At 53.1% G+C, this 14369-nt stretch overlaps 1 protein-coding gene across 5 annotated transcripts in view; it reads left to right on the forward strand.

Annotated features, from left to right (window-relative positions):
- MAP3K9 (mitogen-activated protein kinase kinase kinase 9) overlaps positions 1-11929 on the forward strand; it is a 77800-nt gene extending 65871 nt beyond the window's left edge. For 3 of the 5 annotated variants that reach the window (XM_019921958.3, XM_019921967.3, XM_019921974.3), the window contains 3 exons: positions 503-615; positions 1831-2637; positions 3750-11929. In XM_019921958.3, the coding sequence (XP_019777517.1) occupies positions 503-615; positions 1831-2637; positions 3750-4234 (1405 nt within the window). In that variant the 3' untranslated portion in view covers positions 4235-11929. Of the gene's footprint in view, positions 1-502; positions 616-1830; positions 2638-3033; positions 3505-3749 lie in introns of those variants that run through there. The other 2 variants (XM_073800312.1, XM_073800313.1) reach the window with 2 other exon arrangements.
- The last annotated feature ends 2440 nt before the right edge of the window (positions 11930-14369 follow it).

Below are 14369 nucleotides of genomic sequence, written 5' to 3' on the forward strand. Positions count from 1 at the left end.
GAGCATGCCGTAAGCTTGGAAGGAGAAATTGAGAAAGGGTGTGAGTGGAGTGGCCTGGCCTGGCCCATCTCTGCTAGCTCATTGCCCGGTGCTTGCCTTGCATTGCAGATCTCAGCACTGCAGTTTTTCTAATGTCACCAGTGTGTTATAGTCAGCGCCTGCGGAGTGATTGCCTCTCCCTTAAGTTGGGCTTCGGCAAGACCCTGGCCAGTGCCCGGCAGTCCTTATTCTCGCTGTCCTCTTGCCAGCCTGCCCAGCAGGTCTTCCCGCAGCTCCATAGCCGCATGTGAGGGGTGGGTTATGTCTCTGCTTTTCATTCCCCAGAGCATGTGCACTTTTGCTAATGAAGCGGGTGGGCTCAGTAAGGCTTGTTGCCTATACCCCGAGGCTCTTGGGCTTTGCTGTAATCAAGCAGACAGGGAGAGGCATTTCCATAGGCCCAGGGAGCTGAGGGTAAAGGAAGTAACCAGTTCTCACAGTTTCCTCACTTCCTCTCATTCAGCCTCAAGTCCCTGGTAGATGGATACAAACAGTGGTCGTCCAGTGCCCCCAACCTGGGGAAGGGGCCGAGGAATAGTCCAGCCCTGCCAGGGTTCACCAGCCTTATGGAGATGGGTAAGTACTGCCTTTGTCTTGACTCTCCTCCTGTTCCCTCAGGGAATTCTTGGCCAAGCTTCTCGGAATCTTTAAGGACCCCTAGTACTGCTTCATGGGGGTGTTTCCTCTTTTCCTCAACTCCTGGTCCCCCCCACCCTCCACCCCGCTTGTTCCTTCTCCGTTTGCTCTACTCTCATTCCATTGAGTCTTCTCAAATCACTACTGCTGCCGTGGAACCTGCCTTTGGCCTCCTATCCCAAGGGGCCAGTTATAGTCTTCTTAGGGCAGTGAAGAAGGGGGAGGCCTAGAATCAGGCAGTTTCCTTTCCTGGGTCTATTTCTGTGTATTTTAATGTGGGGAGTCCACAGAATGGGAGATGGTGATAGAAGACACCTCAGTGTTCCTCCAAGGAAGCTTTTCCAGTGTTGCCCTGTGATTACTGAATGGGTAAGGCCTTCTCCAGGCTCTCTCAGAAAGTACTCTTCTCTCTAGAATTCCAAGATCATAATAAGTCAGTCCACAGAGTAGATGGGCCTTCACCCACGCAGGGGGTTCTAATCCTTTGCAGGAGACTAGTCTTTTTCTTTTTTAAAAATTTTGGTTGCACCAGCTCTTAGTTGCGGCAGGCGTGCTCCTTAGTTGCAGCTTGCCGGCTCCTTAGTTGTGGCCGGTGGGCTCCTTAGTTGTGGCTCGTGGACTCTTTAGTTGGGGCATGCGAACTCTCAGTTGCAGCATGCGTGTGGGATCTAGTTCCCTGACTAGGGATCGAACCTGGGTCCCCTGCCTTGGGAGTGCGGAGTCGTAACCACTGGGCCACCAGGGACGTCCTGCAGGACGCTAGTCTTAAGACAGGTCTGTAGGCCATTATTCTAAAAATCCAAGGTCCCTTCCAGTTTCAAGTTGTAAAATAATTAGGGATCTGTCTGTTCTAGGAAACTCATACCGCACTTCTTGTGTTGAGGGTCCCCACGACAGAAGGAGCAAATTAGCAGATCGTCTTTTCTGCACATAGGAAAACAGGCTGTGGAGTGGAGAGTGATTTCCCCACATTGGTCACAGTTGAGTGTGGAGGCATGAAGCCCTGTTGGTTCTTTGTCCTGCACCTCAGACTGTTCAACGTCTGCATCCCTGGCACTAGGCCAGGGGCCTGGGGTCGGGGAGAAGGACCAGGTTCTTACTCTTGCCGCTTCGTTCCCATTTTCTGTTCCCCCTCCACTCCTCTCATCTTCGCAGAGGACGAGGACAGCGAAGGTCCACGGAGTGGGGAGAGTCGTCCACAGCCGTCACCCAACCAGTCCTACCTCTGTATCCCATTCCCTCGTGGAGAGGATGGGGACGGCCCCCCCGGCGACGGCGTCCACGAGGAGCCCACCCCAGTCAACTCGGCCACCAGTACCCCCCAGCTGACGCCAACCAACAGCCTCAAGCGGGGCGGCCCCCACCACCGCCGCTGTGAGGTGGCTCTGCTCGGCTGTGGGGCCGTCCTGGCAGCCACGGGCCTCGGCTGTGACCTGCTGGAAGCTGGCAAGTGCCAGCTGCTCCCCCCGGAGGAGCCCGAGCCGCCAGCCCGGGAGGAGAAGAAGAGGCGCGAGGGCCTTTTCCAGAGAGCCAGCCGTCCCCGTCGGAGCACCAGCCCCCCATCCCGGAAGCTCTTCAAGAAGGAGGAGCCCGTGCTGTTGCTAGGAGACCCCTCTGCCTCCCTCACACTGCTCTCGCTCTCCTCCATCTCCGAGTGCAACTCCACGCGCTCCCTGCTGCGTTCCGACAGTGATGAGATTGTGGTGTACGAGATGCCCGTCAGCCCCGGGGAGGCCCCACCCCTGAGCCCCTGCACCCGCAATCCCCTGGTCAATGTCCGAGTGGAGCGCTTCAAGCGAGACCCGAGGCAGTCCCTGACCCCCACCCACGTCACCCTCACGGCCCCCCGCGCCGAGCCCAGCGCTCACCGGCGGACTCCTTCCGATGGGGCCCTCAAGCCGGCGGCCCCTCGAGCCAGCAGGAGCCCCTCCAGCAACGGGCTGAGCCCCAGCCCTGGAGCAGGTGAGGCCTGCCCGCCCCCTCCTTCCTCTTGCCCGCCTTCGTGCTTCCCCCAGGAGTGGAGATATCGGGGTCAGCTCCGTTTCTCCTCTGGCTCAGCCAGTCGAGACAGGCCGCTCTGGGCCGCGGGAGGTGGCCGACTTCTCTCCGTCCTGTGCCTCAGGGGGTCTTCCCTGAGGAGGGAGAGCAGACAGGCAGGCTCTGGGAAGAATCCCATCAGGACTGCGGTGGGATGCTCAGGCCCTGGGTCTGGGAGTGTGCGGCGCGGTGCTTTCAGGACAAGGGCAGGAGTCCAGCTCTGTTCCCTGCAGAGGAGGCTGCAGTTACCGAGAGCAATCCTGCCCTGCACGCAGGAGGGTATTTTCGGCCACGCAGCTGGGCTCTTGTCTCTCGTTACAGTGTGAGTCCAGACACTCTCGGAAGGCGAGCTTCCGCCCGGGCATCACGCCCTCCATCACTCATCCCTTAGTCACTCATCCCATCGCTCAGACGCGGAGATGTGTCCAGGTGAACCGCTGTGCCGGTGCACGCGCTCGCCTTCTCCGTCTGACGTCCAGCACACCCTGACGTGCACTGTCACTCTGGGCCTTCCCCACCCTGTCCCTTGCGCCCTAGAAGACCGCAGTCTGACCTAGAAACCACCTCGGATCCCGTAGGAGAAGAGAACATGGCCATACCCTCTCAGTGAGATTTGAGTGTGAACGACAGTAGTACTGGACCATTCAGCTTGCCCTTCCCCTGCTTAGATTTTTTGGTTACAATCAGATAGGTGGCCTCTTTGGGAAAAGAGACCCCTAGGTTACTCGTCTTTAGGTTTCTGACACCTAGCTTTGTTCTTGTCACACGTTTATTAAATGGATGAACTGCGAATGAACAGACATTTCCTCAAGTTTCACGACAGATACGAGGCCCGTGTGTCCCATTATTATCAGATCACAGGGACCGTGGCCTTGTAGTTCACTATTACATCCCCGGTGCCTGCCAGCACGCTGCATGAAAAATAGTAGGCGCTCGCAATTCGCGTTACCCGAGCGCACAGGGACGCGGCGAGGTGGGGAGGAAGCAGCGTGTGTGGCGCCCTGATCGAACGCCTCTCCCTTTGTCTCTTTGACCAGGAATGTTGAAAACCCCCAGCCCCAGCCGAGACCCGGGGGAATTCCCCCGTCTCCCTGACCCCAATGTGGTCTTTCCCCCGACCCCAAGGCGCTGGAACACACAGCAGGACTCTGCCTTGGAGAGACCCAAGACCCTGGAGTTTCTGCCTCGGCCGCGTCCTTCTGCCAACCGGCAGCGACTGGACCCTTGGTGGTTCGTGTCTCCCAGCCACGCCCGCAGCGCCTCCCCAGCCAACAGTTCCAGCACGGAGACGCCCAGCAACCTGGACTCCTGCTTGGCAAGCAGCAGCAGCACCGTGGAGGAGCGGCCTGGGCTGCCAGCCCTGCCCCCCTTCCAGGCGGGGCCGCTGCCGCCCGCCGAGCGGACGCTTCTGGACCTGGACGCGGAGGGCCAGAGTCAGGACGGCACCGTGCCGCTGTGCAGAGCCGCACTGAACACACACAGGCCTGCCCCTTACGAGATCCAGCAAGAGTTCTGGTCTTAGCGCGAAAAGGGTTGGGGGCGGGCAAGGGGGAAGCAGGAGATGGGGGGAGCCGGCTGGCGCAGCCCTGTCTCAGAATTGGACCCCCTGAGCTCCCGCCCTCCTTCTTGCACTGATAATGCACTTTGAAGATGGAAGGGATGGAAGCAGGGCCCCTTGAGAGGGCTTCGTGCCCTGCAGGGCCCTTCTCCCCAGGTCCACTGGGAGGGCCGTGGCTGTGTAGGGCAGGGAGGGGTGCGTGCATGTCCTCCACCCTCCACAGTCTTCCTTGCCTTCGAGGTGACCCTGCAGAGTCCCTCAGCCGAATCTGTCTGCTGCCCCCTCTCCTCAGCCCCCTGGGTGTGCCCTCCTGGGCTCCCTCTGTTAGCCCTGAGTTCAGCCTTTCCAAACACCAGTATTGGATGTTCTGTGATTGATTTTGCACCTCTTCCACATTCTTCCCTGATACTCATGAATCAGAATCTCGTTTGGTGTGAGCTGTGAGCTTCTCTGTGTCCTGAGCCCTTCGGTGCCGGCCAGAGGACTAAAGGCAAAGTGCCCCAGTGTCGGGCACAGGAGTCGATGCAGCTAGTACCGCCTACTGCACTTCCAGGCGCCCCACTTACTCATCTGAGCCTGCCAGTGGTAGGGACCTGCCTCTGTGAGACAGGGGTGGGGAGGGAGTTAGGAAATACAGTTGAGTTGCAGCAAAGAGGGTAACGGAGTCTGTCTGTCCTCACTCCTTTTGTAAACACTCAAAGAAGGGCAGAAACCAGCACCTGTTGACGGCACCCATCTCCTACCTGGGCTCCAGATGTGGTCAGACCAGGTTCTGATACAAACACACTCTCATCCCAGGAATAGTTTCCAGGGAGACTCACTGGTGACAGTTCTGAAACCAGAGACAAAGTTCTTGTGTTTGTCCGTTTGGTCATCTGATCTGTATGTGTTCTTCCCTTCCCTTGATCTTTCTTGCAGCCCCTGGAATTAGTGGACTTCAGGTTATGTGTTTGGTGGGGAGATATCTCTGCACTGCACCAGAATAGCATATGGGGGTGGGTCCTGGACCCTGGGAGTTGGAACTGTGGGGATTCCTTCTCATCCATCATTACTCTGTGATGCCCTTGAAGTAAAACGGAGCGCTTTTTAGTTCCTTGTGTGAATGGATGTGGTGAGTGATGATGTCTGTAAGGTGCTCAGTGAGCCCCTGATGTACAGTAACCTTCAAATTCCGAGCACTGGAGGCCAACCAAGGCCTCTTGTCTCTGTGCACAGATAGCCCTCCTGCTGGGCTCTGGACCATGAGCTGGGTAGGAAGGACAACAGAGGCCAACCCTGACTTTTCTGGAATTTGTTTCCTTAACTTGAATGTTGAGCTTCTTCTGGAGCTTTCTGACGTGTATCTCCACATTTCCTCTTACCCTCAGGCTCCTGCAGCAAGTGTGAACAGTTGTCTTTTCATGGGAATAACAGCTTGACAGGAGTAGAGTCCTTAGGTCACGCTCCTCCCGCCTCAAGACTCTACACCTCACTGTCTTCTGTCCTGGACTATTTCTCTGCAGGTGTTGGAGGGCCACCTGCAGGTTCCTTGCGTTTGCTGCCTGGATGCCAGGACAGGAGAGCAGCCATCCGGGCACGAGGGATGGATTTGGTCATTGCTTGCTCTGTAACTACAATAGAAGTCCTGCCCTGGGGAGGACAAAAGGGGAAGACCTTGGCTTTCAAGTTGTTCGTTGTTTTACGAGCCCACTGGCAGACACTCTGGTTCAAGGGCCCCGTGTAGTCTTGGGCGGGGAGGCACTGTTGGTTTTGTTGTCCAGGGTTCTGTTATTGCGTCTCATCTCTCTCCGTCTCTTTGTTCAGCGAAGACAGTACGTAAGGGATTATTTTTGCCCCCATGCCCCACTCCTCGGCTAGGAGGGGGGAAGTGTGAATCCCGTCAGCAGTTCCAGCCAACCACGTGACTCCCCTTCATTCCCGATGGGGAGAGGGACACAGATGGCCTGTTCTGTGCCCTTTCCCAGGACTCTCCAGGGCCCCAGGCCCTAAGCCACTAACACATCTCTAAACCCTTAGCCCCACTAAATGGCCCCCCGGTGGGTGCAGCATACAGTGTCGTCCAGACCATGCTGGCTCTGGACAGTGCTCTGTGGAAGGAGGCAGGAAGCCTTCCTTTGCTCATTTTCTGCTTTCTGTCATTTTGTTGGATTGCAGCTGTCTGTCTTGGAAGTGTAGTGTAACTGGTGAGGAGTAGACTGATGGCTCGCTGCCGCCGAGTAAGAGGTTGAACCCGGTTCTTCCTCATCCATCCAGGGCAAGACAAGGGAAGGCTGGGTGTCTGCTAAGGGAGCGATTATACCCGCAAGAAGCGGAAGCGAGGTTATTCTGAAGGTGCTTCTGTGGACTTCCACGAAGATGGAGGACTTACCATCTCGCAGCTCCTCCAAACCGGGTCTCCGAGGGGCCCCTGCCTGCCACACTCTCTCTGTGGGGCAAGGCTCAGGTGGGATAAGGATCCTGTAATAGTAACAGGTTTGGGTTGCTTTCTGTCCACTCAGCTTCCCTTGTCTCCATGGTCATGGGCAGGGGCAGGCCTGGGAGCGGGGGATCAAACCCCTGCAGCAGCAGTAGCTGACCCCCTTTCCCTTTCCTCAGACACTTTCCCACCCCTCTTGGCAGGTGCTGCCACGTGGAAGATGGTGATGGGAAACAGATACTGCTCTCCGCCCCTTCTCCTTGACTCCTTCAGTTCCTTCCACTGATTTTGCACAGGACTGTCCTCTGTCCTTGGGGATCCAGGCCACTGCCAGGGGCTGAGCAGATGTCCCAGTTATTTTCGTATGTTATGTCTAAGATGCTTTGACAGATGCTCTTATCTTCCCATCTTTTAGTATCCGGAGGTCTGGTAGTGAAGATGATGGTGGTGGTACCTTGCATTTGGATGACTCAGAATTGTGCTAACCTTTCCTCTTGACCTTTACAAAATTACATTATTTGCCTTTTACATTTGTTATGCTTACTGGTAGAGAAGGGGACGTGCTTAAAGATGAAGATTCAAGTGAAGAGAGGTTAAAAAGCTGCTTGGACTGATTGCTGAGTCGGGCACCAGACTCCTGAGACCTGAACAGATTGGCTCTGTTCTCCGTTCTGCTTTTGCTGTCTGACCTTGGGCTTGTCTCTTAGTCCCTCTCAAATTTCCTTCCTGTAAAAGCAACCATCACCTGCTTCCCTCACAAGGGCAAGAGAGTGTGCATCAGAGCTGGTCCGTGAAGCCCGTGGCTCCCTGCCGGCGAATAGGACAAACGCTGAAGTTGACGATGCAGTTCTTACCGCCTTTGCCTCTAGGGGACTTGCCTGCTTCCTCTGGCTTCTGGAAGAGGAATGATTTGGAGTTGGCTTAGCATGACTGATGGGGACGGTGGTCAGGCACATGCTCTTCTACTGCATTATGTCGCCCCTGGTGTTCACAAGCATCCCTCCTAATTCCCCCACCTGATTTGTCAGGCTGATGGTCCTACCATTAGTGTCTTACAGAGGGGGCGATGGGAGACGGGGAGCTGGAGGCAACATCCCGGTGATGATTCGGGGTCTCTTGTTTCTTGGAGTCATTCCCAAGTTCTGATGTGTTTAGAGGCTGGAAGCAGCCCGGTTCCAGAAGGAATCCTTGGGAAAGGGGGACATGGGTCATGGTGTGGGCTTCCTCACAAGGCCCCTTTCCCCTCAGACCACAGTTGCTCAGGGACGCCATAAGACACCCCAAGGGCATCTAGGCCTAACGTGGTATCAACAGTCTTGCTTCACAGCCCCCCCGTTGGAGGCTTCTTCCCTGCTCCCTCCCCCACAGGGAAAGAGCCCTCCCGAGCATTCCTAATTCTTCCAGCTCGATTTTCACAAAGCACAGAGCAGCGGGTGCGGAGGGCTGGGTGCTCTGAGTGGTACACCGCACGGTTGAAATGTCCGTGCGGCAGGCCCCTCTGTGAATGCAGGACCTTGACCTTTTCTGCGTGTGTTTCTTTTAGCCTGTGCCTTTGACTCAGGTGTGGGTCGGGCAGGTCAGAAACACCATTGTCTCCTGAAGAATTTCGGGGAAGGAGCAGGTGTTGCCGCTTCTGTAGCGGCAGGCTTCTCCTGAGGACTCTGCCAGAGACTGTAGACCGGGGTCGGGGGGAGAGCAGCTCACAGTGCCTTGTAAGTGAACGTGGTGGCACGAGCGGCAGGAATCTGGTGATCGGAGCTACCCGCCTGCATGTTGTGTGATGTCGCAAACATCTCTCCCCTCTCTGGACCTCTGAGCCCAGCTGTGAACTGAGGATGATGAAGCACGAAGCCTTTCTAGCTTGAAAATCTGTGGTCCTGGGGCCCCTGGTCTAGCACTGGTAAGCCTCCCCTTGCTGGGTTGCTTCCTTTTGTGGAGAACAGTGTGTGTGCGTGTGCGTGCGTGTGCGTGTGGTTGGAAGTCAAAAACAGCAAATATTGGCCATTTCATGTGGTTTGACCAACTAGACCACCTGCCTCTTCTCCTTGGCTTCAGGCCTGAGATGACTTCCTTTCAAGCTCCAGCTGTTGTGAGGAACACATTCCCAAATGTCTCTCTTTGTTCAGACAGATCATTGTTTTCTTAGATCAGGAATTCAAATGAATAAAAGTCCACATCAGAAGGGGAAACCCAGTGCTACTTCCAGGGAGCCCTCAGTCCCTGGCTTTGCCCTGGCCTTGCCTCCTGGGTGCCTGCCGCCCCAGGCACTGGCTTTGGAAGGGCAGGAGGCAGAAACTGGAGTCCTAGCTGATTAAGGCTAATTAACGGGGCTTAGGTGGCTAATTAGCCTGACCCGGCCCGGGCTTCTGGTTGGCTGTACGGGCCAGGTGAGCCTCTCATTCACTTAGATTATTTTCCATTTGTCCTGTTACACTACTGACAGGCCTCACCCCGTCCCTTGTCCACTTCAGGGAGCCCTGATTTGTCCTGCCGGAGGTTGGGCTGCTCCTTGCTCTGGAGCCAGTAGGACTGGTTCTTCCTGATTCTTACCGGTTGTGTGGTTCCCTGCATCCCCTGCCCATGGCCTTCCTTTGGGTCTTTCACTCATGACCACAGCTAGTTGCAAAGAGCCTCGGGGCCCAGCTGGTTAGCTGAGGCATGAGCTTTTCTACTCCTCTCTTTGTTTCTCTTGGAAACAGACTTGCCTTTTCCCTGACCCAATCTCCTTCCTGACTGGTCTGACCCCCCCTCCCTGCAAACACCCACAACCTAGTTTTACTAGCCTGATTGGCATGCGTGAACCTGGCAGCTAGATAGGTATCTCAGGACAGACACCAGAGTACAATTTCAGAGGTTCAGAGATAGGCCTTTCCTATTGGGATGTGTGAGCTAGACATTCAGGAAATCTGAACCCAGAGGTCAGATTGATTTATCAAGAGGGGTCCTGGTGAGTGATGGCCCCGTGGATGTGGTGGTCTTGCTGTACACTCCCTGTAGTCTAAGACCGTGACGTGTTGCCCACGTTCCTGAAATCCTTCACACCCAGGTACTTGCTTTGACAGATCCCGACTTTATTTAAAATTTTGATATTGTGTTCATCGTGCACTTTTCATTAACTTTAACTTTTAAAAGTATTGCATTGAAATAATGATTCATCTGGATAACTGAGTTTTGTTTTGTTTTGTTTTTGGTGACCCCTTAAATTCTGTGTACAACGCGAGTGCCTCACCTTATCCTAGTCTCAGCCCTACCTGTTCCTCCCCTGAACAAGCTCAGGCAGAGCTGTGAGGTAGGGTTAGGTCTTTCCTGGTTGCCCTTCCCTTCAGTCCTGAGTCGGGTGGTAGCTCTCTGAAAGTGTTTGCGTTTGAATAGGAATGTGTTGACTTAACAGCAGTGAAACACCTAGGGCAGTTTTCAGCCTTGGACCTGTGACTGAGGTGACTCTTCCTGGATGTCCCCCAGCTTCCTTTCAGCCTCTCTGAAACCCTGAGGCCACTTAGAGGTGTGTATGTGTTTTAAGGGAAAGGGAAGGGATTACAGTGGAGAGGATTCTTCAGAGTACATTTGAAACCTCTTTGGGCCATCTTTGAACTTGCAGAGAAGTGAATAAATCATTCTCTCTCCCAGTTCCAGAAAGGACAGAAGTTAGAGGTGTTTTTACTCCCGTGCCTGCCTAGCACTGTGCCTGGCCTACAGTGACCTTCAGCCGTCATATCACCTCCCTTGGGATCTTTTTCGCTACCATTATTATTCTCTGTCATCTTTATTTTACTCTCATCATTTATCTTTCCCTCCAGTTCCGGAAGCCATGCTGGCTGTGGCTCTTTTCTTCATCACTGAATGAGGCATGGGTTTATCCTGGCCCGGGTATGGGGACTAACAATAAATTATATGAAACCATTATATTTCTTCTAGGTGAGAGGTGCTGTCCTAAAGGTTTATATTCTTTTCTTCTTTTTTTTTTTTTTTTGGACTCACAATAATCCTGGGAGGGTGGGGTGGGGGATATTACCTCCATCTAAGGACGTGGAAACTGAGGCTCAGATGGTTGTGAAACATGCCCAAGGTCACATGGCTAGGAAGCAGTGTTGCTGACCTGTTTGGCTCCAAAGCCATGTCTTACTTTCCTCCGAACACATTTTAGGGCACTGTTTAGAAGTTCTGGGATAAAATCAGCCTAGCTTAGGTCCACTGAGGCTCTGAGGTAGCTCGTTGTCCGGGGAGGAGTTGTCCTGTGGCTAAGCCATCACCTCCCTTTGTGACTGGAGACACCCAGCAGGACGTGGAATCTCCCTGGAGCTCAGCCGACCTCCTCTCTGCTCCTGCTGCTTCCTCGTCCATCATTTCCTCTCCACGATTGTTCAGGGACCTGTTCCACGGGGGCGAGGGTTGAGCGTGTCCATCCTGTAGCTCTTCTCCCAGGACCACTGAAGGCCCATGGGCCTCTCGCCTCTGTTTCCAGCCCACAGTTGCCCCATTACTGCCCTTTAGCACAGCTTCAACCCACATCCCTCCCGGGCCTCTGGAGTTTGGAAGCCTTACTGTAGCTCCTCTTGGGAACTTGAAATCAGGCTTTTGTCTTTGTATTGTATTGAGCCACAGCTCTTAATACCTAGTTGTAGCAAAGAAGGGAGGTGGTGAACCTGTCGACTTTCTCCTCTAACTACCCATGATAAACACACACACACACTCACGCTCACACACTCACAATCTCACACACGCATGTTCACACACACGGAGATTTAGTCTGAGACTATCTGTATCTTCTAGAGGGTTAAGGAAAGGAGTTGGAGATGGGTTTTACTTAATTCACAGAAAACCTTTCTTTGGGATTTTCCTCCCCCTTAGAGCCTTCAAGTCTAGGTAAAGTGGAAGTTCACATACCCGTTAGTTTTGTTCCTCAGTATGTAGCTCCTAGTTTTCATCTTAAGCCCTCTCTGCTCCAGTGTCTTGTCCATGTGTGATGACCCCGTGTCCTTGAATTCCCATTTTGCTTTGGGATTTAAGTTATTGTAATTGTCAACAATATTTAAAAATAGAAAAGTCCTGAAGGAAACTTATCAGGTTCTTTTCTTCGGCTTTTTTTTTTTTTTTTTCAAGGTACTGTAAATTGTTAACTAGGGATGCCAAGCAGGCTTGGATCAATGGCTAAACCTCTTATCGTATTACAGTGTGATGCTGATCTCAGCCTGGTCTCACCACCAGAGCACACACAGACTTGAATAAAACGATTACAATAATGACTTCTGGTTTGCTGTGGTGCTTTGTAAACTTGTCCTTTCCCCTCTTTTCTTGGTGATTATACAAGATGTCCAAGTAACTGGCTGTTTCTTGAGAATTTCCATATGTAGGGGTGAAATAACTGGAGAGAGGGGCAGATATGGTACAGGAAAGAGGAGGTGGCTGAGGAACCTCCCTGAAGGTCCTAGAGCCCCCAGCTGGACCCCAGGGGCCTTTCTGAAGCGTAGCACTGACCAATGCCTGCCCGGGCAGTTCAGTTTCTTCACATAACTTCCTTTCGCCCAGGTCGTGAATGTTGGCTTTCAGAGCTCCTAGCAAGTATGTGCTGTCTCTCACCCCCATCACTGTCCACACTGACATTCCTGGTGAAGCTGCAAATGTGGTTAAGACGACAAACACCAATGGACTTGTACACTTGTGGACAAGGTTTGCCAGCTGTGAGTCACGGGTTCCTCGCGGTCTTGATAACTCTTAATGGCACTTGCGAGCTCTGTGACCTTGGGCAAACCACTTAATCTCTCTGGGCCTCTTCTGGAGCAGAGGCTGATCACAAAGCAGGCTTTGTGCTCGCACTTTCCGTGATTGTGCTTTGGGTGGGGACGAGGGTGAAAACAGACAGAAGAATCTTGTTTGGGGGCATTCTTTGGCACTTCAGTCCACTGTTTCATTATTCAGCTGCATGTGGAAAAGTGGCTTCTGAATTTCTATATTGACCCGTTCGTGCTTTAATACTGTGACCTTCACTCACTGCATCCCTCTTAGCCCCTTCCTCTGCTACCCACGGACGGTGACTGTGGTGGGTGCTGGGCGCTAAGACTGTGGGGGGAAAGGTGACCTTGTGCTGGACTTCAAAGTAGGTGTGACCAGGGCCACATAACCTTTGTCAGGCTGATTGGGCAAAGATGAAAAATTGACCCAACTCCTTGCTTGAGAAGATGCCATGAGAGGAGTATGTACATAAATTGCTCCATGTTTCTGCAAAGCGGTTTGCCCATGTGGCATTAATTCTATAACGCGGACTCAGAAATTTCATTTAGTAATAACAGCTAGCTACAATGCGCCAAGCCTTGTGCTAAGACTTGACCTGCATTATCTCATTTACAACATCTCAACATCCTAAGAGCAGATCCCATTATTCTCTCCATTGTATACTGAGAAAAATGAAGACTGGAGTCAAGTAACAGGCCCAAGGCCACAGAACTCTCCAACGGTGAAGCCGAGATTTGTCTGATTCTAGCCTCTGCACTCATATCAAAGAATGAGTCAGATGCAAAGACTTGTTTAACAAGTCGTCTCAACTTTATTTACAGGAGGGTTCTAGTCACTACAAATGACCCAAACAAGATTTGGGGGGTCTACTTCTACCCTCTTCCTCAGTCAACATGGGCTCTGAGAACATGAGAGCATGGTTTTTTTTTTTTAACTTTAATTATTTATTTATTTTTGGCTGCATTGGGTCTTCGTTGCTGGGCATTCTCTAGTTGCGGTGAGCGGGCGCTACTCTTCGTTGCAGTGTGGGGGCTTCTGGTTGCGGTGGCTTCTCTTGTTGTGGAGCATGGACTCTAGGCACACAGGCTTCAGTAGTTGTGGCACACGGGCTCAGTAGTTGTGGCTCGTGGGCTCTAGAGCGCAGGCTCAGTAGTTGAGGTGCATGGGCTTAGTTGCCCCATGGCATGTGGGATCTAGGCACACAGGCTTCAGTAGTTGTGGCACATGGGCTCAGTAGCTGTGGCTCGCGGGCTCTAGAGTGCAGGCTCAGTAATTGAGGTGCATGGGCTTAGTTGCTCCATGGCATGTGGGATCTTCCTGGACTCGGGATCGAACCCGTGTGCCCTGCACTGGCAGGCTGATTCCTTTTTTTTTTTTTTTTTTTTTTTTTTTTGCGGTACGTGGGCCTCTCCCTGTTGTGGCCTCTCCTGTTGCAGAGCACAGGCTCCAGATACGCAGGCTCAGCGGCCACGGCTCACGGGCCCAGCCACTTCGTGGCATGTGGGATCTTCCCGGACCAGGGCACGAACCCGTGTCCCCTGTATTGGCAGGCGGACTCTCAACCACTGCGCCACCAGGGAAGTGCCTGAGCTGGGGCTTCACACGCCTCAGGGAGGCGGTGACACCTGAGTTGAGTCTTAAGGGAAGGGGGAGCACAAAGGCTTGAGGTGGCTTCCTCTCAGAGCAAGCAGCACACGCCTGTCTCTTCTTTGTGTGAAAGTGGCCCCAGGCGATACCTCACCCTCGATTCCTATCTCTGATTTTATTATTCAACCGTATGTGAGGTTACATAGCCATTAAAATTAGATTGTTCAAGAATAGTTAAGGAAATAGGGAAGTGTTCAAAAGTTAAAAGGCAGGATACCAAAAACTTCGAAAATAACTTGATCCCAATTATATACAGAAAATATATTTCCTTTCCTTTCTATCTTTTAAAAAAAATATCCACTTGGT

Source organism: Tursiops truncatus, chromosome 2 (assembly GCF_011762595.2).
Source record: "Tursiops truncatus isolate mTurTru1 chromosome 2, mTurTru1.mat.Y, whole genome shotgun sequence".
In the NCBI taxonomy this organism is placed as follows: domain Eukaryota; kingdom Metazoa; phylum Chordata; class Mammalia; order Artiodactyla; family Delphinidae; genus Tursiops; species Tursiops truncatus.